The sequence below is a fragment of the Haematobia irritans genome, chromosome 3 (genome assembly GCF_050003625.1).
Source record: "Haematobia irritans isolate KBUSLIRL chromosome 3, ASM5000362v1, whole genome shotgun sequence".
NCBI classification, from domain to species: Eukaryota; Metazoa; Arthropoda; class Insecta; order Diptera; family Muscidae; genus Haematobia; species Haematobia irritans.
In genome coordinates, this window is record NC_134399.1 from 232,543,733 (window position 1) to 232,567,351 (window position 23,619).

Below are 23,619 nucleotides of genomic sequence, written 5' to 3' on the forward strand. Positions count from 1 at the left end.
ACTCCTCTGTCATTAACAACACAAAAGAAAATTATAATCAAACCCTTTCTACGAAATAATGCGAAAAAAGTCAATTGAAAAAAATCCATGGTCAATTGAAAAAATAAAAAAATTAGACAAATAACTAAATTTACTCCAAATTATTTATAATAATTGGTAAGTCAGAATAAATAATAAAATAAAACTTCAAGGAAGACTATTTATCTATTTGCAGAAAACTAAAATATTCACAGAAAAAAGAGTAGCTCGTAATTTATGGCAAATTTTGAAATTGAAGTTCAATTTAGTAAGGCGCATTTCTACCCAGGTAGTTCAAATTTCAAAAATTTTATGAAAATCTCGTAATAATTGTTATTTTTAACTCTTTTGCTGTTCACGCGACTCTTTAAAATCAGTTAAAAATTTTACTTAAAGCGGTGTACTCCGATATAGTTTGAAATTATTGAAAGATTGGTCACTTTTTCATGCCAGTAACGAAATTTTTACTTACACGTATTACACATTTTGTTCATACCAAAAGGTAGTAAACGGTAGTAAAAATGACCATGATATGGCCCTTAAAATAGTTTTACCGTCAGAAAGTTCATTTTTTTACTATTGTGTACGAAATTTGTATCTTTGCTACTAGCAAAGACACACTTAGCCCAGCCCTCCTCTTCTCTATGGATGTGAATGTCACGCGAACGGGAGAGAATTCCAAATTCTAGCAAAGGACACTATGTACGATCTTTCGAATGTAGAACAGGAAATCTGAGGTATGTTAATCTGTGGGTAGTAAAAATGACCATGATATGGCCTTTAAAATAGTTTTACCGTCAGAAAGTTCATTTTTTACTACTGTGCACGAAATTTGTATCTTTGCTACTAGCAAAGACACACTTAGCCCAGCCCTCCTCTTCTCTATGGATGTGAATGTCACGCGAACGGGAGAGAATTCCAAATTCTAGCAACGGACACTATGTACGATCTTTCGAATGTAGAACAGGAAATCTGAGGTATGTTAATCTGTGGGTTCCTTACAGAATGACAGAAAATAAATTTCGAGAGTAAATCTGCGGGTAACGATGTGAATACCCTTATAGAAAAAAATCAATTTCCGCAATGAAACATACTGGTCAAAATTACATCCAAGGAATTCTCATAGTCACTGACATGATCAAACCTACGAAGTCCGTATACAAAACGCACTATTCTATTAACGATGAGCCTGATCCTGTCTCTTTTATAGTGTTAAGTGCATGGTACCAATTCAAGGCTGTAGTTCACCTGAGTCATTAGGAACGCAAAACCCACCATACGTCTCACCGGAAGAGGCAAATTCAGCCCACAACAGTGCAATTTCCTAAGCCCCAGACCTTTCATAAGAAACAACTATTTAGACGTTTTCATATACAATCAAATCGAAATCAAAAAATGCCAGAAGGCTAATAAGGTATTTACATATCTTCATATAGAATCATTTTACCTTGCACGAAGAGAATCGGTCCACTAGTTTAAGAATGTATAGCCAAGATTTTAGTTCTATAACTGCAATTTTATGGTACGGTATGCAATTATTTACCAAGCAACTTTTTGATATAGCTAGACAAGTATTGTACTTAAATAGTTTAAAAGATTAAATTTTGGTCAACATCTAGTGATATTTCATCTTATGTCTTTTTTACCAATTAGTCATGATATGACATATCCCATAGCTAAGTCTGAAGACACATATTTTAAATGTATACGTAATAAATCCATCGCACGGTCAAGTATTAAATAACAAAAAGAAATTTTACAAAAAGATATACAAACATTTATTTTTAATTGCAATATAGAATATTTTAAAAATTATAAGGCATATCATTGTCAACAAATGGAAAATATTCCCAAACCAGAAGAAGTATGTACTTGCAATGTTTTTTCTGTACAAAAATACATATGTTAGTTAGTGTATATATAGTATAGCAGTAGTGACAAACTTGATCAAGATAAATTTAAAAAGTAAGTATAAATTTAAATAAAATAGGCTATAAATTTGTCTAGCTCCAAACATCAGCGGAATAACGTTTCTGTGCTTCCATTTTCTTAATATATTGCGCAGCATCCGCCTCACTCATATTGCCTTTGGTTGATAAAATTTTAACTAGAATATTTCTAACGTCCACAGCCATATTTTTAGCGTCCCTGAAAAGGATATCAAAAATTAGTATAAACCATTTGTTGCAATTAAAACAATGTAATGTACCCGCATATGTAAAAATGTCCTTTTTGTTCACCAATTATCTTCCACACCAAATCTGCATCTTTTTCAATAAGATGAGTGACGTACATTTTTTCTTGTTGATCTCGCGAGAAAGCAGTTTTTAAAGTTAAAGTTCCGTTCGCCTCAAATTTCTCCAACTCCTCTCTATATATAAAGTCTTCACTCTTTTTGCGACATCCAAAATATAGAATAGTTTCGCCCACAGATTTACCCTCGTCTCGCAAATATTGTCTCTCTTGTATGAAACCTCTAAAGGGTGCTAAACCAGTTCCTGGACCCACCATTATAACTGGAGTTTCCGATTTCGTGGGCAATCTGAATTGGGATTTCCGTATAAAAACTGGCACTTTCACTTCACCCAATGATGGATCTTTTGCTTTCATATATGTGGTTGCTACACCTTTGTTAATGCGGCCAGTTGGGGTTTCATATTGAACTAAAACTGCAGTAATGTGCACATTTGTTGGGTAGAGCTAAAATTAGCAAAAGAAATATATTTAATATTGTAATATTTTTATAAACGTTTGTATTACTGAATTTCTTCAATAATATAAATATATGTATTAAAACAGAAAAGGCTATACACACCTTGGAAGATGATGATATGGAATAATATCTCGGTTGAAGACGAGGTAGCAATTCGCATAAATGATCAATTGGAGGTCTGCATGATTTAATATCTTCTAAGATGTGCACAATGTTTCTCGATGAATTCTGAATCCAGTTTTGATATTTCTCTTTGCCTTCAGGGGTAATCGAAGCCATGCTGCGCAAAAATTCTTTCTCTTTTTCTTCCGTACAATATTCTGCCAATTCTTTCAATATGTGTGTCCTTGGAATGGCAGTTATTTCTAAGTAATGTGTTAACGCAGTACGGTAAGTAGTTGGGCAGGGGAATGGATGTTTTTTGCTACTATCTGTATCAGTATTAATCAGCGAAAATACAGTGTCTAAATTGGCATTGCATAATTTGCCAAGTTTTTCGACCAAATCTCTATCGTTTATCGGGTACATGGCAATATGATCGCCAGCATCATAACGCATTTTTGACCCTTCTATATTTAACTCAATATGCATGCATGACCGGCCCCCGCCTCTATGCAATTCCCGATTAACCATTACAGAAGCCAAAAATGGATTTTTTGCATCGAACGGAGGTCTTTGATTTTGCATTGAGTGTAATCTAGCAATTTCACCAGTATAGATACGATCTGGTTGTACATCAGTTTGTCCCAATAATCTAAATTGACGCATGAGCACTTCTTCGCCACCACCTTCGATTCCAAAGAAATCACACACGGAGGGCCAAAACCGATCTTTCCACGTGATAAAGTCATCTTCAATGCTAAAATAGTCGAATTTGTTACTCTAATCTTATGTAAAATATTCTTACAATTAAATACGTTGCAACTAAAAAATGTTTGTTGTTAATGCTTTACAGGTCTATAATCAGTATACTTCTACTTCAGTATACTAATACTTCACACTTCCAAAATCCACTTTAATTAGATTTAAACTGTCATTTGCTTTAGCTATTATTGAAAAGAGATTTCAAATCTACATTTAGTAGCGTTTTTTCTTCTGTTAAATTTCGAATTGCTTTAGTTTAGTTTTCCATGGGTAATAAAGTTACACAATTTTCACAATCAACCCAATTTTCTATGGGTTGATTGTAAAAATTAATATACAAAAAATTATATACAAAACATATATCTAAATTTTTACACATGTACATCCGAGATGTTTGTGACAGTTAAATGTCCCGAATGGCTATACAACATGTTGATCTTATACTTATTATATAGACAGTTATTAATATTTTCCTTTATAGTTGCACTTACTTTGCATCATCATCCCCAAGTCCAAGCTCGAAAACTCTTGTTGCTCCCAATTCTTCTAGACGTTTGTCGACGTAGATTGCAACTTTATTATAGTGTTCGTAGGTTTTATTACCGAGACCAAATACCTACAAAGAGAAGAACGCGAATGTCATTTTAAATATTTATACCATATAACAATTGTATTCCTATTACAGTAGATAAATTGATATGAAATAATTGCAAGCGATTCTATTTTGGTAGCGAGCGCGAGCTGTACTTGATAAACTGTACTTAATTCCCATGCCAGCCCGGAAGCCTTGTACTGCAGTCATACACGCAAAGAAAAAATTGACTTTAAATTTTATATAAAGGTGTGTAATAAGTTTGGGTTCAGCCGCTAAAATCAAAACGAAATCTGCAAAAACAGATTAAAATCCCATCTTCGGTTTGCAAATTTTATTATAACTTGATGGGGAGTGATACAATGCAAAAATTGAAAATGTTTATGTTCGATTAAATGAATTTTTATAGAAAAGGAAACGTGAAAAATGACCAATTTAGCGCCAACTTCATACTGGCCTTAAAAGTGCACGCCTCATTCTATTTCTCTTCTACGGTAATAAAGAACTAAAACTTCCGGTTCATCCCAGTTCGTAATAACCACAGTATGTTAGAATTTCGCACCACACACCTAATTTAATATTGCAAAAATATACATAAAGACAATTATATTTTTATCAAGTCTTGTTACGAGAATCGTCTACTCGTCCACGTGGGGGTCCAGGTAGAAATGTGTAACGTTTTACACATTTCATACAGGTATACTACGTTTTCGAAAGCGCCAAATAATTGATCAATAATTGTCTAAAACCAAAACATGAAATGTATGTACATAACTTCTTGAAAATGATATTGACTTTTACTACGTTTTACACATTTCATACAGGTATATTACCACTCTCAGCAATCAGTTTGCATTTTCGTCCCAAAAATATTAATTGAAAAGATAAATTCAGTTTTGGAGCATCATCCCTTCTTGAAATGTCACAAGGCAGCTTTTTTTGAGAAAATTCTTCACCGATGTTGTCTTTATTACCTTCATATGCATTGAAAAAATGTTGGAACAAACGTAGCAAAACTATGTTCGGACAGACAAACATGAAGTTTGGAACATGTTTTCGACGCATCTCACCATTTCTTTATGGGAGAAATATGTCGAACTAGCACTAAGCTAACTAAACGGAACTAAAGGACAATTTATCCATAACGAATTCTAACTATACGTATATAAGATTTCAATCAAGTTAATGTTGCTTTACAAAAGCCTCTTACCGACGAGTCCAACAAAGGCAATACTAAAGCATCGTTACTTAATCCAGATCATCAATGCGCTAGTTCTCTGATATTAATTGTGAGAATTTAAGTGACGAAATTTTGTACAATGAATTCATATAATTACGCACCCCATGTGATACGGCATTCATACGGCATTTAAAAATGGCTGTATGTGTTACATAAACAAATGATCTCCTTGTTTGAATAATACCACACTTTACACAATTTAATGAATTCACGATGGAAAACATTTCGGGTTGCAATCATTTGTTTTTATATTTACACATTAACGACATACTTAAAATATTTATAATTGACTTCATATACGCTGCGAGGTGCTTTACGGCAAATCAGCCATTGTCAATTACCAATCATATGTTTTACGTCATCGACTCTGCAGTTGTCAAACAACACTAATGTACCGTACACACTTTTCGCTTGTTTACCAAATACATACATATGCAGAGGTCAAAATCAGTAATGCTATGGTCACACTGGGCAAATATTTGATAGAAATCAAAAAAGAATCCATCGCCACATCCAAACGAACAGACATTTTTCGTTCATATTGAATATCTAACATCGTTGTAGGATAAGTTTCCAAAAACCGTATCCAGATATTTGGAAAATGGTTTTGGAAAAATGTTTGACACTCATTTTGGTCAAATATTTGCCTAGTGTGACCATAGCCTAAGTGTTCAAATTAGATAATAATGTACTATTTTTATCGGCGGGTTGTTAAAGCTTTACTAAAGTATGTATCTCAGTCGGAATTTTAGTCCTCGTGCAGATAATGCGCTTTATCAGTTATCTATCAGTTATTCCGGACGGAATGTCGGTGTTTGTAAAGAATCGTACAGTGTGTCAGATCGATACGACTTGTCGGCGATGACTAAATAATCGGTAAATGTGTTATCGATCCCATAAACATTCAGCAGTATCGATTATGCCTTCGGACTTAACTTATAATGTGCACAATATATGGGATATGTTCGACACGAGCACTGTCGTCCGGAATAACTGATAGTCTGAAAGCGCATAACAGAGCTCTACCATTTATTCCATATAAAAGCAAAATGTAAGCAAACGACAACAACGCCTCACGGAGTTTTCGTTAACAAATAAAGCAATGCATTTCTTATGCGCCGTTCAGACCATAAGTTTTTCCGAACGGAATGTCTGTGTTTGAATCTTACAGTGTGGCCGAACGCTAAGAATTGTCCGAGGTTAGTAAAATGTCGATAAATTGATCCCATTAACAATGTGCTATAGATTATGTCTTCAAACTAAACTTATAGTGTGGCAAAAATCTGGGAGATGTTTGACACGAGCACAGTAGTCCGACGGCGCATTACTTATAGGAAAAAATGTAAACGTATTTAATTTGGAAAAATAAAGTGTCAATGTATTTCTTATAGCTAGCATAAATTCCGCTACAGGGTGCGAAACAAGTATAATATATTCCTCTAGCGCAAATTTCTTTTGTATACCAATTATGCAGTAGTGACATTGGCAGTATGTATTGTACTTTTGTGCTGTTAATATCACTATCTACTTTATTCAACCAAGTTTTTAGATTTTATTCAGAAAGTGACATTTAGATTATGAATAGTCAATAACACATTTAAAACCAGTAATGTACATTTTAACTGTCATAAATTAAACTACTAACTTTTTACATGTCCAGCTAAAAATAAGTATACCCTATCATCGAATTAAGAGGGTGTAATATAAAATAAGATGTTTGCTCATATTCGTACGAGTGGCCATGAGTCTAAGCTCCGACTGACGCGAAAGGTAGTTCCTGAGATTTATATTTAAATATATAATTTGGAAAAACAAATATTTTATTTGTTTATTTATAAACTATATCAAAGAAGCAGAAGGTGGATTAAACCAAATAGAATGTTGTTGAAAAATATGGTATCATTTCCTAAATTTAGGAATAAATTGCATTTTATAGTCGTACATAGTTATATATACTAAAAATATTTGAAATTGTATTTCTATTTCAGAAGTACCTGTAAATCGAAGTAGGCTTTGGGATAATGGTTATTCGAGACAGTTATATAGAAGTTCGGCTACATATATTTCATATACCTATATTTTAATAAATATTTCTATATATTTTATATATTTTTATAAAAAAAAATGTATATATATACATATTTTATACATTTATAAAATATTTAAATACAGTGGAACCTCTCAAAGGTGGACACCCACGGTTGTCTAAATTTTGTCTAGATTTCGGAATTGTCCACTTATGAGAGGTCAACCTTAATGTGTTATAGCAAACGTCTCACGACAACTGTCCACTTTTGAAATTTGTCCGGTTTTCAGAGTGTCCAAGTTTGAGTGGTCTCACTGTCACTAAATTTTTTTGCATATAGGCTAATAAATCATACTGCGCAAGAGTTTGACAATGAAAATACGAACATCAAAATGTTGCGATTACGATTATTGGAACATAAGCGCAGTATTTGAAAATAATTTTATACTGGAAAATATTGGAGAAAATCTCAACAATCCTTAACATAGTCATAACAAAAATTTCCCTACTAAACATGACTTGTGTAAGATTTTTCTTATACTGATAGAAAAGAATCTGGAAAAAACTGAAGTTAGGGTTTAAAACAATTACCCAAAGCAAAAAGGGTAAGTTCAGCAAATGTGGTATACCCATTTGTTTTTCGATAGTCAATTTTTTTTTGTCTGACTAAGAAACCCATATTTTCAGATATATTTGCGAATTTATTAAAAACTCATAAAGCACGAATTCATAAAATGTGCAGGTAATATGGTATACCATAAAGTAGATTTTTTTGTAAAAAAAATAAATGCAGCATATATATCGCAATTGCATACACTCAGTTATTTACATCTGAAAATTAATAAATATAAAATGTACCATCACCAAAGACAATATATTTAGGAAGATGGGAAATTGGCTGCTGAGAACATCAAACCATTGACAGCGCTAGGTCACTACTTGTCGTTTACGATACATTATATTGTCTTTGGCCATCACACAAAACGAAATGATTAAGAACCACAAAATACATTCGTGCATAGGTAAATGTGATTTTTTTCAACTGACACAGGGAAAGACTTGCGAAAATCAAACTGTTTGCTTCAATCTCTGACAGCCACAATATATCCAGCTTGATTTAGTTATTCGTATGTTGTTAGAGAAAAAACTACTATACCACATTACCAGCCTGTACCACATTTGCTGCATTTACGCTATTATTAAGACCCAACATTTTTATTGCACATACCTGCCCGCTAATAGACTTAAAAGCTAATAAATGTGATCAAAAAGCATTTTGTTTTCCATTATGTGTTAATTTAAGGTATATTAATTTTTTTTTAGCAAATACGAAATATTTGTTATAAACTGCGATTGCTTTATGTCTTAATTTGTTAAGTATTCATATTTTGTAGCTGATACTAAACACATTTTTATATTTTTTCGTTATAGACAAACTAAAACATACCGTGACCGATTTCCTTTTTTAAGCAGACTTTTTGTTGTTTTAGCAGAACTTTCTGCTGCGCCTACTTACAAATTTATTTTGGTATGGGGCAGCAGAAATTTCAGAAGAGCTGCCGGTCTTTAACAAAAAATATTTATCTTTATATTAGTTGAGTCATTATTATAAATACCTAACAAAAGCAAAGTGTTATGTAATGAGTTTGTTTTGAATCCGGAAAATGAAATGCGTAGTAATGAATTTTACATTGCCTTGTCAAAGCGCAAATATTATTCTTCTATGTATCCTCTGTATTGAATTAGTATAAGTTCTTTAGATGCTTTGTCAATTTTTCCGAAATGTATACTTCAATATAAATCAAGAAATTAAATGTACAATAAAGAATTTTTAATATTGAAACACGAATATAGCACCCTCCGAAATTTCTATAAGTATATAGTATCCTAAATTCACCAAAAGGTTTTACTTCTTTAAATTAATAACAAAGTTAAAGCGACAAAATTACAATTGTATCGCGAAATTTTTGTTTAACGGACATTACTCATTCTAATTATACGGTTCTATCATGTCTTACTTATGGAACTAACTGAAAGGCCTAGAAACCACTTCTCTTGGATATGCATCTCTAACAAAATTTCTGCTTAGTAACAGGAAAGCAACACTGATAGCAAAAGGTTGGAATCGTAGTCACGTTATAGTAATGTATTACTTTACCATCACATTGCCAGCCTAAAACAATAATCATTTACAAAATGCTTTCCAACTCAGGGTTTCAACGGATAACACCAAATTAGCTCGTCATCAAAACGTCATAGGATGATTTAGGCTTATCAATACATATATACGCAATTATTTTTAAGTTCAAATAACTTAAGTACTTACTGCATAATTTAATCCAGTCAAGTCTACGTCACCATTGGTTATCCATTCATAAAATTCCATCGCGTTATCCGTAGGATCGCCTTCACCGTACGTGGCCAGACAGAAAACAGCCAATGAATTTGCAATATCTTTCATTTGAAGTAATTCCTCCTATAATCGACACAGACAAAATAAGTTTTTATTATAAAATTTATTATGAGTATTTTAATAGACTACCATGTCACATTCTTCTGGATCTGCCACCATGCCCTTCATGCGATATCGCATACCTTCTTTTGCCAGACGACCGGCAAATTCTTCTGCCGTTCCAGTTTGGGAACCGTAGAAAACCACTAAGCTCCGACCAGAAGCTTTCAATTTCTTTATAAATGAATTTTCTGCTGATGACACAGTACTAACTGTTGTGGGCCTAAAAGTTTGGAATATGGGTTTTATGCAAAAAAAAACACATTCTTACACTTACTGTATAGAATATGAACGAATAGGCACTTCTTCTTTTTTCCGGTTTCGCATAAAGTACCATGTTGCACCTGCAATTAGTACTACCAACAATACTATGTCCAAAGTTCCTAGGAACGGCTCATCTCCACCTGTTATTTCTTCTACGGTTTTGTCGCTCATTTCGTCAAATATTGTTATATGAACCCAAATCTATCTAGACAAAAATAACAATAAAGAATAAAATGATAAAAAAAAAAACAATAAAGAATAAAATGATAAAATATCGAACTCAATATTAATATTAATCTAATTAATGTTAACCTTTATTTCTTTGAACCGGCTGCATTTAAAGAAAATACAAAATTTCTATATTTATTTATATACAGAAAATATACGAGCATTATAACAATTTAACTATTTTAGTCATTTAAGGTTATAAACTTTATTAACATTTTCAGCCACTTGGTTTGCGTTTCATTTTTTCATGCACTCATAAATTACAATTGTAAATCGGCTTGGTTTTTACTTTCAATAATGTAATGTATGCATTCGCTACCAATACATTTTTAATTTTTTCTTTCAACGGCAATCCTGCTTCAGTGAAATTAATTTTTATTAATGGCGTTGTTCTGTAGTACCACGTAATTCCAAACTATTTGGCTAAAAAAATAATTACAATAGACTACTCTCTATATTTCCATACCATAATCGTCTACAATAATACATAAGGTTTATAAAAGAAAAATATTTGATAACAAAAGTGTTAAACAGTCCTTTATACAAAAAAAATAAATTTTTATAAATAATTAAACAAGATACAAAAACATGTAACGTAAAATAAATTAAAGAAATTTAACAACCTATTCACAAGAAAATTGAGTTTTAAATTTAATAAATTTATGTTGATGGATTATTTTCACTATAGCCTATCATAAAGTTTATAAAAGAAAAATATTTGATAACAAAAGTGTTAAACAATCCTTATCCAAAAAAAAAAAAGTAAGTTTTTATAAATAATTAAATAAGATACAAAAACATGTAACGAAATACTCGATTAAAACAAATTAAAGAAATTGAACAACATATTTACAAGAAAATTGAATTTTAAATTTAATAAATATAAAAGAAAAATAGTTGATAACAAAAGTGTTAAACAATCCTTTATACAAAAAAAAAAAATAATTAAGTTTTTATAAATAATTAAACAAGACACAAAAACATGTAACGAAATACTCGATTAAAACAAATTAAAGAAATTGAACAAACTATTTACAAGAAAATGGAGTTTTAAATTTAATAAATTTATGTTGATGGATTATTTTCACTATAGCTCATTGTCTATCATCTGTTCACAGCTTGATTAACTAACTCCAAATTATATTAGGGAGATTTATTGTTATTTATTTATTACATTTACTACAATAAAATTATAAATATAATTGTAAGCTTTGACTGCTAGGGTCTTAAGCTTAAGATTTATTGTTATTCTGTACTTACAATACACGAACTTAGTGCTGGCTTATACAACATTTTGTTTAGACAAATTACTAAAATTTTTGTTAAAACTAGAAAAACATATGAATCCGAAAAAACTTTAAACCCAGGAATTAATGAAATGTAACCGAGAAATATAGTGACGATGGTCGTGTAATAAAAACACGAAGTTAATACCAGTGATGCCAATTTGGTGCTTTTAGCACAAAATTTTTATTATTTATTTTTATTTATTCATTCAGAGCATGAGTGAAAATCGCTAAAGTGAAAACTAAATCAGTAAGAACAAGTATATACAGCAGTAAGTTCGGCCGGGCCGAATCTTAAATACCCACCACCATGAACCAAATATTAGGGTTTGCTTTGAAATTTCAGGAGGGCTTGAGGACACTTCCCGAAGATAAATTTAAAGATTTCACCTATGAGGACTATATCAGATTCTGGATTTATAAGAACCATTTTTGTTTGAGTTTTAAAGGAATCATTAACATCTCTTGTAAGTGTGCAAGAAAATTATAAAATAACGTCTTGATTTGAAATCTTAAATCTGTAGAAGTAAAATCTGGAAATTTTACATTGAGTTTCAAGCAATTGACATGATCAGTGCGCCTTCTACACCCTCAAGAAGTAAAGTCGGTCTATATGGAGGCATTACCAAATGGACCGATAAAAACTTAATCCGATACACGTTTTTGTGAGCCTAAAATACCAGATTTACAATTTCAGGCAAATCAGATAAAAACTACGGTTTCTAGAAACCCAGGGAAATAAATCGGGAGATCGTCCTTATGGGGGCTATACTAAAATATGGACCGATACACACCGTTTTCGGCACACCTCTTTATGACCCGAAAATACCTCTAGATTTCCAATTTTAGGCAAATGGGATAAAAACTTCGGATTCTAGAAGCCAAAGAAGTAAAATCGGGAAATCATTCTATATGGGGGCTATACCAAAATATGGACCGATACTCACAATTTTCGACACACCTCTTTATGGTCATAAAATACCTCTAGATTTCCAATTTCAGACAAATTGGATAAAAACTTTGGTTTCTATAAGCCCAAGACCCCAAATCGGGAGGTCGTTTTATATGGGGACCACACCAAAACATGGACCGATATTCACAATTTTTGACACACGTATTTGTGGTTCTACAATACCTCTAAATATCTAGTTTCAGGTAAATTGAATAAAAGCTGCGGTTTCTATAAGCCCAAGAAGTAAAATCGGGAGATCGGTCTATATGGGGGCTATACCAAAATATGGACCGATACTTACAATTTTTGGCACAAGTATTTATGGTCCTACAATACCTCTAGATTTCCAATTTCAGGTAAATTGAATAAAAACTGCGGTTTCTATAAGCCCAAGACCTCAAATCGGGAGGTCGGTTTATATGGGGACTATATCAAAACCTAGACCGATATAGTCGATCTTCGAACTTGACCTGCCTGCAGACAAAAGAAGAGTTTGTGCAAAATTTCAGCACGATTGCTTCATTATTGAAGACTGTAGCGTGATTACAACAGACAGACAGACGGACATCCTTAATGTAATCGTGAAAAAATGACGTTTTTAGCGGCTAAACTCGAACTTAATACCCACCTATATGGCCTAAATAAAATAATTACAATGGAACTAATTGAATAAAAACTGCGGTTTCTATAAGCCCACGACCTCAAATCGGGAGGTCGGTTTATATGGGGACTATATCAAAACCTAGACCGATATAGTCGATCTTCGAACTTGACCTGCCTGCAGACAAAAGAAGAGTTTGTGCAAAATTTCAGCACGATTGCTTTATTATTGAAGACTGTAGCGTGATTACAACAGACAGACAGACGGACATCCTTATATCGTCTTAGAATTTCTCCCTGATCAAGAATATATATACTTTATATAGTCGGAAATCGATATTTCCATGTGTTACAAACGGAATGACAAACTTATTATACCCCGTCACCATTCTATGGGAAAAGCCCAAAGCAAATTTTCACAAAGTTTGTATTCCTTAATATGGATTATTAAAGAAATGTAATCGTGAAAAAATGACGTTTTTAGCGGCTAAACTCGAACTTAATACCCACCTATATGGCCTAAATAAAATAATTACAATGGAACTACTCGGTTAAATGCAAGCGCAAGAGGTTTCATATTCTCCCTTGAAATACCACAAAGCACCTCAATGCAGTACAGAAAATGAGGCATGATCAAAACGTGGACTAACATTCTCCTAACATGAAAAGGTAGTACTAAATCCGTGTTATGCAGCTGACGAAGGGCAAGGTGGGTGTGAGCAACAACGTTGTCAATATGCGTACAAAAAGATTGCCTATTATCTAAAGCGACACCTAAGCACTTTGTGCTCTGAACAAAATTAATCGTCTGGGAGTCATATATCAAATTAATATCCTCAGAACTATTAGGGGAAAACAGCACTGTCTTAGTTTTTGTCGGGTTCACCAACAATCTGTTCGAAGTCATCCATGACAATACCAGGTTCATGACATGGTCAATCTTCGCCTGCAGCACGTCGGCAAAGTGGTTCTCACCGCTAAAAAGCAATTGAATATCATCCGCATACGAAAATGGCATGCACCATTCTCCGACATGATCAAAAAAGGCATTAATGAAAGTAATGAATAATAATGGGCCGAGGACCGAAGCCAAATCTTTAACTTGGACATACTGACGCCAAGTCTTCTTCAAACATGCGTTTGAGGAAAAGTCATAAATGGAATGAAGCTTCTGTATCAAAATACAAAAGCTTCATTCCTTTACAAGGTCGAGTCACAGTAAGACTCTAGTCCTATGGTTCACAAAATTGCTTCTGATGGAATCAGTCAGACCTACTAACAACATCGCAGAACTTCTGTGACTCCTAAAACCACATTGGACGTCGCTGAGCATGTTGTTACGCTCCAAATATTCCGACATTTGTCTCTTTAAAACATATTCGACCCCCTTCGACAATATTGGCAGCAATGATTTTGGCCGATACATATCCGAAGATGTGGCGTCGAACTTTTTCCTGATCGGTACAACCTTGCCGATTTTCCAACCACTTGGAAAGGAAGACGTCATAATAATAGTCGAACTTTTTCCTGATCGGTACAACCTTGCTGATTTTCCAACCACTTGGAAAGGAAGACGTCATAATAATAGTATTAACTACATGAAGAAAGTATCTCGAATTCAAATTAACATCATCCACCGTAGTATGATCAGTACGATAACCATCATCACTTATTATTCCTCCCCTATGATTACATTCCACATCGCCTTCGAACTCGAGCATTCGCGAAACATGGAAGCATGAGATTTGCATTTCATCCTTCTCTTGACAGTCTTCGCACGATTCCTCTCGCGATGGAATGCCCTATAGGCAGAATCTGCCGACGACTGGAGGTACCAAACCTCTGGGGAGTTAATCAAATCATGTCTACCGCGTGAAGAGGGCCTAGCAACCCTTCTGGGAAAGGCAGAGTGGACGACATTAATTCCATGCATCAATACATTGGGTTGGAAGTCCACGTCTGAAGATTCAAATTTAGTGCTTTTTGATTTGCAAAAAGCACTAAATTGCCTTTTTAGTGCCTTTTCTAAAAAAGCACCAACTTTCTGGCATTTTCATTTAGTGCCTTTTGTGCTTTTTTCCAATTTGAACAATATTAAGTTTAAATGACGATATCTTTTCATATAAAAACTCGGATTAGACTTTCAAAAGCTTTAACTCAACTACATTTCCAAATGTAGAATTTGATTGTTATTAAGGTGGTATAGATTCTTGTTTTAATCAATATTGGTATTTAGGGTATTGTTTAGAACCAATTTGGCGCAGGCATACTTATACTCATACCTAGTAATAGGAATTTTTGCTGGGAAATGTCGAGCGACGAGTGCCGAATTTCTGAACTTAATAAAGATGTAATTAAAAACTTTTGTATTAAATTAACAAAAGCACTTATAACTGAAATAAATATTAATATTTCCAAAATTAATGTCGAAAAAAGTTCCCTTCAAGAACGATACAACGATTATAACGACCTTCCAATTTCTTGATACCATTTTGGTAGTACTCCTTCGGTTTTGCCTCAAAATAGGCTTCAGTTTCGGCGATCACCTCTTGATTGCAGCCAATTTTTTTCCCTGCGAGCATCCTTTTGAGGTCTGAGAACAAGAAAAAGTCGCTGGGGGCCAGATCTGGTGAATACGGTGGGTGGGGAAGCAATTCGAAGCCCAATTCATGAATTTTTGCCATCGTTCTCACTGTTGATGGTTTTTCCCTTCGCAAGATAATCGATAAAAATTATTCCATACGCATCCCAAAAAAACAGAGGCCATTACTTTGCCAGCGGACTTTTGAGTCTTTCCACGCTTCGGAGACGGTTCACCGGTCGCTGTCCACTCAGCCGACTGTCGATTGTACTCAGGAGTGTAGTGATGGAGCCATGTTTCATCCATTGTCACATATCGACAGAAAAACTCGGGTGTATTACGAGTTAATAGCTCCAAACACCGCTCAGAATCATCAACATGTTGTTGTTTTGGTCAAATGTGAGCTCGCGCGGCACCCATTTTGCACAGAGCTTCCACATATCCAAATATTGATGAATGATATGACCAACACGTTCCTTTGATATCTTTAATGCCTCTGGTATCTCGATCAACTTCATTTTACGGTCATTCAAAATCATTTTGTGGATTTTTTTGATGTTTTCGTCGGTAACCACCTCTTTCGGGCGTCCAATGCGTTCACCGTCCTCCGTGCCAACCTGTTACATCTTGGGAAGTTTTTTTTTGAATCAAATCAATACACACCCAGAAAAAAGTGACCCCTTCTTTAAGTTAAAATGAACTCATTGTGAAGAATGTTGAACTTCGTATAGCGCCAAACACATTTTTATTTGTTTGTGTACCACTATACTACAGAATGAAAAAATTTAACTGAATTGAATTCATATATGGAATGATTTTATGAACTTTTTTCATTAATTTGGACAAATCTTACATATTTGTTGTAAACCTTTTACTTCAAAATTAGAACTGCTTATCTTCGTTTTTAAATACAATTTTATTTGTCAATATAGGCATTTTTTTCTTCAATAAAAGACATGTTTTATTAATATGTTAAACATATTCATCAAGAATCAACATCATCGAAATATTAGTTTATTATTCCACTATTTCCAATTTCCATGTAATGTTATCAACTGTAAAACGTATTTTTTTCTTCTTCTTGTACCTTTCATTTTTAATAAGTTGCTGCCTAACGATTTTGTTCTCATTTTACAATTTCAATGCCTACAAATATAAAAAATCATAAACCAAGTTTTTCACAAAAGGTTAGCGTCCTGAATGTTACCTGATGAACATTGAAAGCTCATCCAACCTAAATACTAATACCACCATGCTTTACTAAGATTATGTATATCACCTAATGCGAAAGAATATTTTCCGCGATAGGACAAATCATAAACGAAAGGCGAACTCTTTTGTTCTAAAGTCGTGAAAATATTTTTTTAGATAGTAACTTTTGATTTTCCCTATGGAATAATTTAAACACCATACTTCTAAGATAAATATTGATCACTGTATAAGTATTGATCTCTGAAAATTGTCAAAAGAGTTATACCATTATCTACGAGTAGCTATAGTCACAAAATCTTTATTATATTCAAGAAATTTTATAAAATTTTTTGCAATTTTTATGTTTGGCCAAAATTTAGGATCCATACATTGTACTTTCTTGCAGAGCTGAAAGAAAATGTCAAAATATGGGATTCTTTAAACACTTTCATATCCGGAACCAAAAGGAGCTTTGGAACTAAATGATGGAACTAGTTCCTTTTTAGGAACGGATCTGAAAAGACCGATCACTTTAGTGAGCCGGGATCGCCAAAGTCTACTCCGTATACCATAACAACGCGATTCCAACTAAAAAACAAACCACGCGCAAACATATCGATTATACCGGTCAGGTATCGATTACAGGTAGACAAAAGAGATAGGAAAATTTCCTATTTTCTAACAAGTATGGTTTCCTTAAGTTTTGAAAGGATTGAAAGTAAATTTTATTATTTCACACAAAAATTTAACTTAATGGAAATAAAATAGCTAAATTAAATTGATGAACATTTTTTCCTTTAAGGTGAGTATTAAGTTCGAGATTAGCCGCTAATTTTCACTAAAGTGAAAACTAAATCAGTAAAAAAGTCATAAAATTATACACATTTGTTGCAGATTACATTATAACTTGATGGGGAATATCCCAAAGCAAATTTTCACAAAGTTTGTATTCATTAAAATGGATTAATAAAGAAAAGTTATCGTGAAAAAATGACGATTTTAGCGGCTAAACTCGAACTTAGTACTCACCTTTAAGGTGGGTATTGAGTTCGAGTTTAGCCGCAAAAATCTTAATTTTTTCACGATTACTTTTCTTTAATAATCCATTTTAAGGAATACAAACTTTGTGAAAATTTGCTTTGGGATATTCCCCATCAAGTTATAATGAAATCTGCGACGAATATGTATAATTTTATGACATTTTTTACTCATTTACGGCCATTTTCATGTAGCTCCGTTAGGCTTTAACTGGCAGTTAACAGAAAGAAAAATGGAAATATCTTTTCTCCGGTTAACTTTAACTGAAACATTTTCAGCAGTTAAATTACTAATTGGCATATGGAATATATAGGCAAGATGACAGATATGTAGATATCACGGTTTAAAAGTTTGTTAGCTAACATAGCACTAACGGAGCTTCATGAAAATGGGGGTTAGTTTTCACTTGAGTGAAAATTAGCGGCTAAAGGTGGGTACTATGTTCGGTTTTCGAGTTGAAAACCACTTTATTTTCGCGATTACTTTTCCTTACATAATAAAAATTATAAATGAAAACAAACTTATTCCTGTAAAGTATTGTCGAAATCTAGAGAAACAAGAAACATCGCATCAATTGAGTTAATTTATCTGCTTTCTATTGAACTGTTTTAATAAAGTAACCACGAAAATTTCAACGCGAAAAGCGAACATAGTACTTACCTTAAAGGTGGGTACTATGTTCGGTTTTCGAGTTGAAAACCACTTTATTTTCGCGATTACTTTTCCTTATATAATCAAAATTATAAATGAAAATAAACATATTCCTGTAAAGCCTCGCCGAAATCTTTAGGAAAAAGAAACTGCGCGTCAAGTGAGTTAATTTTTCTGCTTCATATTGAACTGTTTTAATAAAGTAACCGCGAAAATTTCAACTCGAAAACAGAACATAGTACCTACCTTAAACTCGAACTTAATACTCACCTTTAGTTTCGAAGACACTTTTCTTGGTGCACGAAATCTTCTATAATACATATTGGCAAGTTTTTTTTTTGTTTTGTTAGAATTTATACTACAGTTTTGGTGCTTTTTGCCTTCCGAGAGTTGACATCACTGGAAAAAAATCACACATTCAGAACTACCCATGCCTCAAAGATTACATTCATGACTACTACAAAAAAAAAAACATGAAGAGATTGGACGTACACGTACTAATTTTCTATTCTACGCATAAGCATGATTTGACTAAAATTAATTAAATTCCATGACAATATTTTACGTTATAAGAGCGGATGAAATGAGTGACGACAAATTCAATTTATTGATAAAGGTGAGAGATCAGAAACGCAACACGGCAGTAATTACACTATTTGAAATATATGGAATTTGCAAGTTCGATGTAATCGTATTAGTAAGAGAGAGGGAGAGAGATCCACGAGTATACAAGGAAAAGCATAGCGTGTTCTCTAACAAGTTGTTACGAACGGTGATGAGAATTTATTTTTTTGCAAAAATCGGAACTATTCCAAATTCAAAATAATATATTCATCAATCCGTTAAGAAGTGCCCTTCATATTGCATTTATAAGTACAAATGGTTGACCTCAATGAATAATTTAAGAAGTATTAGGAACTACAACACAATAAGTTTGTTCTGTAATTTCAATTTTTAATCCACCATTAAAAAACACATTATATATTCAATTTCTCGTCCGATTCACAATTCCAAAGGTGGAGACTAATTTAATTTGTTCTTTTACTCGAGCGTCAGATAGAGAGTCCATTGACGTTGGCACTTTATAACATATCTTGCAACGAAAATAACATGATCTTCAGTTCCAGCACTGACGACATCGATTTTCCAATTTCTTCCAGACTTGTTATAATACGTGTGTTGTACACAATCGAATAATTTAATGAAATGTATTTACACACTCACACAAACGTTATGCATTTCAATTTACGAAATTTTGTTTTTTTTTTATCACGTTCATTCGAACTTTAAACTGGGTACACTGGGTTTAACCTTGACCATCGCATCGCTCAATACACACAAACACGCAAGCGAATGATCAATGAAAAATGAATATCATTATGCATCAATTACAGATAAATTGTTTTCAGTAGAAATTAGGACTCCCAAGAAGAAAATAACTCACATTTCTTTAACGTACCTGCGGTAATGTGTATATAATTCTCTTTAAGTTAAATGCTACCGCGGTTTCTACTATATCATATCTTAATTAATAGTATTGGGGAAGACAGTAATCGGGTGGAACAACGAAACGTAGAAAAAACGAACCGAACCCGCCTTCTATGTTCGTTCCAGCTCGGAACTCAAGATATAACTAAATCGTAGCAACAAAATAAAAAGCAGCCTAAGTGAACAAATAGGAACCTACAAATTGAATTGCTTCTCACAAAGATTGTGTTATACACAACGTATGGGAACAGTGTTGCCAGTATTGGGGATTTTTTTCCAAATCGGGGATATTTTTCGTGGATGGGGAGTTTGGGATTTGGTGGGGAATTTTCACAAATTTGGGGATTTTTGTGGGGGATTTTCGATATCTGGTCAGTATAATAGTTATGGTTAGTTATGGTTTGTACTTCTACATGCTTAATAATCGTGTCTGTTCTGGTACACACATGTACAATTTTCGTGTGGTGTCACACATAAAAGGTGTTCTGTAGTGGGATTCTGTATTCAATTTTAATGATGAATCGCATCGTTAAGATGGGATAACAAGAAAAATAACATCCAAGGTATTCGGTAGACGTTTTAAACTACATTTACAATCGTTTAAAATCAGCTGTGTTGTTTTCTGTGCAGATAACAATAAATACTTCATTAAGTAAACAACGAAGATTTTTTGGTTGTTTATTTTCTCTAATGAATTCACGTTATCAGCAGAAAATTCCATTCAAGCAAAATAGGGTCTTTAATTATGTACGCTACTTTTAATAGGAAAAAAATTGATCCCTTCTCTATTACAAAAAGAGTTTTCTGCAATATTTTAAAAATCTGAAGGTTCTAAGCCGTTCTAAGAATTTTATCGGGCGGAACTGCCTTAAATGGTCTTAAATTAAAGGGAATTTCATATAAGTTGAGAATATCACCAATTTTTCTCTTCCGGATTTGTGTATTTCTTTTAAATTTCCATACAATTTCCAATTTTGCAAACTTTTTTTTGTCATTCCACCGTTTTTCGTAGCAGGGTTGCCAAGCGCAGCGCAGCTTAAACAACAGTTGCTACATATTAGTTACAGAATGACACGATCGTTAGTGCAAACACGTTTTTTCGTAGACAACGTAAACAATGCGATTATCGTGAAGAAATACAGAATCCCACTACTGGCCAACACTATACACCGTCATAGACCTGAAAAATGTACACGAACATTTCTTTTGTGTAGGCTTAGTGTACAACCATCGTATGCAAAGTTAGAAGTTTTTATAACAAATAAATAACAGATTCTGAAACTTTAATATGTTTTTTATAAATATTTGCAAATTTTATTGGGAAAGTCACTTATATATGGCAGAAACCACGATTTTGAAAATCCATCTAAAATTTGAACCGAAATTTCCTCTGATTGGTGTATAAATTTTGGGTTTGTTTTAATCAGCTGATTTTCAGTCTGTTCGAAAGTACAATGTTGCCACAATTTTTAAAAGTTAACACAAAAAAGTTTTAAGCAAAATTATCTTTGATTTTTGTGAATACTATCCGCTTTCCTAAACAAATCAAAGGTCTTTTTGAAAATATAAGTTAATTAAATTATAACTTTTACAAAATCAATGGGCTAAGAAAAGTGAATTTTACCAAATTTATTGCATGAAAAATATGGCATCTTCAATTCTGCAAAGTGTTCTTAGTGCACAAATCACTGAGCAAATTAAAAAAAACTAACGCCGCCAATATCTTTCTGCACATGGAGGCCGCCACGATATTTAATTTGTTTGCAATATTATTGTAAATAGTTAAGCAATACAAATGGGAAAAACTTTAACAGAATAGTTAATTATGCCCACTATAATTAAATTTCCTTTAAAGTATGGATTTTAAAATACTGTTTGACCAAAACCAAAATAAAAACTTCTTCGCCGTCAAAAAAAACGAGAACGACACGGCGATCGTTTGTTCATGATAGATAGATAGATAGGGATAGAAAAGAAAACAAATCAAAACAGATTTGAAGCATCACGCAATTGTCGCCTTCTTATTTGTTCTTGATAAATTGGTCTTGTCTTTACATTATTCACTGCTAACAAAAACCCTGCCAACATTTTTTGAATTTGGGGACTCTTTTGAGAATCCCCACTACGTCGAAAACAATCATATACGACATCAAAAACTCGTCGGAAAAGCGCCGTCACTATTGAGAAGTTGTACCACGCCAAGTTACTACAAAAATGTTTCGCATGAGTGCAATTATTAGGTGCCTTTATAGATCAATTTAGAACGACGCCAATAAGGGACCCTCCAAACAATCAGAAAAAGTGAATTTTAAGATAGTTGTAAAAGAATCATTGTGGTCGAGTAAAACACGTTTGTTTAGATATTTATTAATTTGATTAAACATTTACAAATTCTTAAAAATATAACATTTATACCACTATCACATTACATTTAACATAATTTTTGGCATTAATGATGATGTTGAGTTACAAGTAGCGAGTTACTTGTTGCTGCGTCTATCAACCAGTGTTTTTATTCCATGGAGGCAGCGTGTCTGTAAAATATCTGAAAAACAATCACTTTATTCCATTTGGAAAATCACCAAATTGTTCACCAATATACCTTTCACAATGTTAAGCGTATAATCTATGTTTTCAGAACTTTATTTTCGTTTTTATTTAATTAAAATATAACAAGCTGGTTGCGCTTGGCGTTTCACAAAAAAATGGCTTTTTTAACAGTAGGGATGGCAAATTACTTGCATGTACTTTTTGATGTACCTTTTCATGATGGTTGAAGTGACATTTACGAGTCTGTGGTAACGATGAGGTTGAAATGGAACTTTGAAATGCTGGCAGGGAAGCCGGCAGGCATTTTATGGCTTTAAATTACGCACTTTTAATTTTTTATGTTTATACCGGCAAAATATGTTTTGTTTATAATTTCTGTCTGCAAATAATATGGCTTGCAGAAAAAATCAGCTGTCACATTTTTCGATTAAAAGTCAGAAAAAAGTGTTCACACGTGTGACTCAGAACAACTAATGGTGTTTTCTTTTCTGAAAAAAGTGCTTTGCCTTCATTTTGTCTGTACAGAATGCGCATTTTTTAAATGTTACCAGCAACCTAAAAAAATGCTATCATTTCAGCGGGCAGAAAAGAATTCAAGGAAGGAACCCTGCCAACATTTTTTGAATTTGGGGACTCTTTTGAGAATCCCCACTACGTCGAAAACAATCATATACGACATCAAAAACTCGTCGGAAAAGCGCCGTCACTATTGAGAAGTTGTACCACGCCAAGTTACTACAAAAATGTTTCGCATGAGTGCAATTATTAGGTGCCTTTATAGATCAATTTAGAACGACGCCAATAAGGGACCCTCCGAACAATCAG

At 33.2% G+C, this 23,619-nt stretch overlaps 1 protein-coding gene and 2 long non-coding RNA genes across 8 annotated transcripts; 1 reads left to right on the forward strand and 2 right to left on the reverse strand.

The window, feature by feature from the left end:
• Positions 1 to 1,772: 1,772 nt before the first annotated feature.
• On the reverse strand, positions 1,773 to 20,399 carry Cpr (Cytochrome P450 reductase). Of its 6 annotated transcripts, none has more exons than XM_075298529.1 (8): positions 20,216 to 20,399; positions 10,243 to 10,430; positions 9,996 to 10,188; positions 9,780 to 9,929; positions 4,087 to 4,211; positions 2,834 to 3,590; positions 2,228 to 2,718; positions 1,773 to 2,166 (listed from the first exon to the last, which is right to left on the reverse strand). In XM_075298529.1, exons 2-8 carry the CDS (start codon positions 10,398 to 10,400, stop codon positions 2,022 to 2,024), a joined length of 2,019 nt encoding a protein of 672 aa, XP_075154644.1. In that variant the 5' UTR covers positions 10,401 to 10,430; positions 20,216 to 20,399; the 3' UTR covers positions 1,773 to 2,021. The 6 variants fall into 6 exon arrangements, with proteins under 6 accessions (XP_075154644.1, XP_075154643.1, XP_075154645.1 ...); XM_075298528.1 differs by having other exon boundaries at positions 10,243 to 10,434; XM_075298530.1 differs by having other exon boundaries at positions 20,201 to 20,399.
• Positions 7,468 to 8,235, forward strand: LOC142228184 (uncharacterized). The gene is made up of 3 exons (XR_012720093.1): positions 7,468 to 7,553; positions 7,794 to 8,058; positions 8,141 to 8,235. It is a non-coding gene; the product is annotated as an uncharacterized LOC142228184 (long non-coding RNA).
• Positions 20,400 to 22,575: 2,176 nt separating the features above from the next.
• On the reverse strand, positions 22,576 to 23,466 carry LOC142230496 (uncharacterized). The gene is made up of 2 exons (XR_012720711.1): positions 22,847 to 23,466; positions 22,576 to 22,789 (listed from the first exon to the last, which is right to left on the reverse strand). It is a non-coding gene; the product is annotated as an uncharacterized LOC142230496 (long non-coding RNA).
• Between the last annotated feature and the right edge of the window lie 153 nt (positions 23,467 to 23,619).

Coding starts and splice junctions, on each gene's coding strand:
- Cpr (XM_075298527.1), bottom strand. CDS start 19,077: ATGTATTATAGAAGATTTCGTGCACCAAGAAAAGTGTCTTCGAAACTA. Junction 10,189..10,242: donor ATTCGTTCATATTCTATACA/GTAAGTGTAAGA, acceptor CCAAACTTTTAG/GCCCACAACAGTTAGTACTG. Junction 9,930..9,995: donor ATCCAGAAGAATGTGACATG/GTAGTCTATTAA, acceptor TGTCGATTATAG/GAGGAATTACTTCAAATGAA.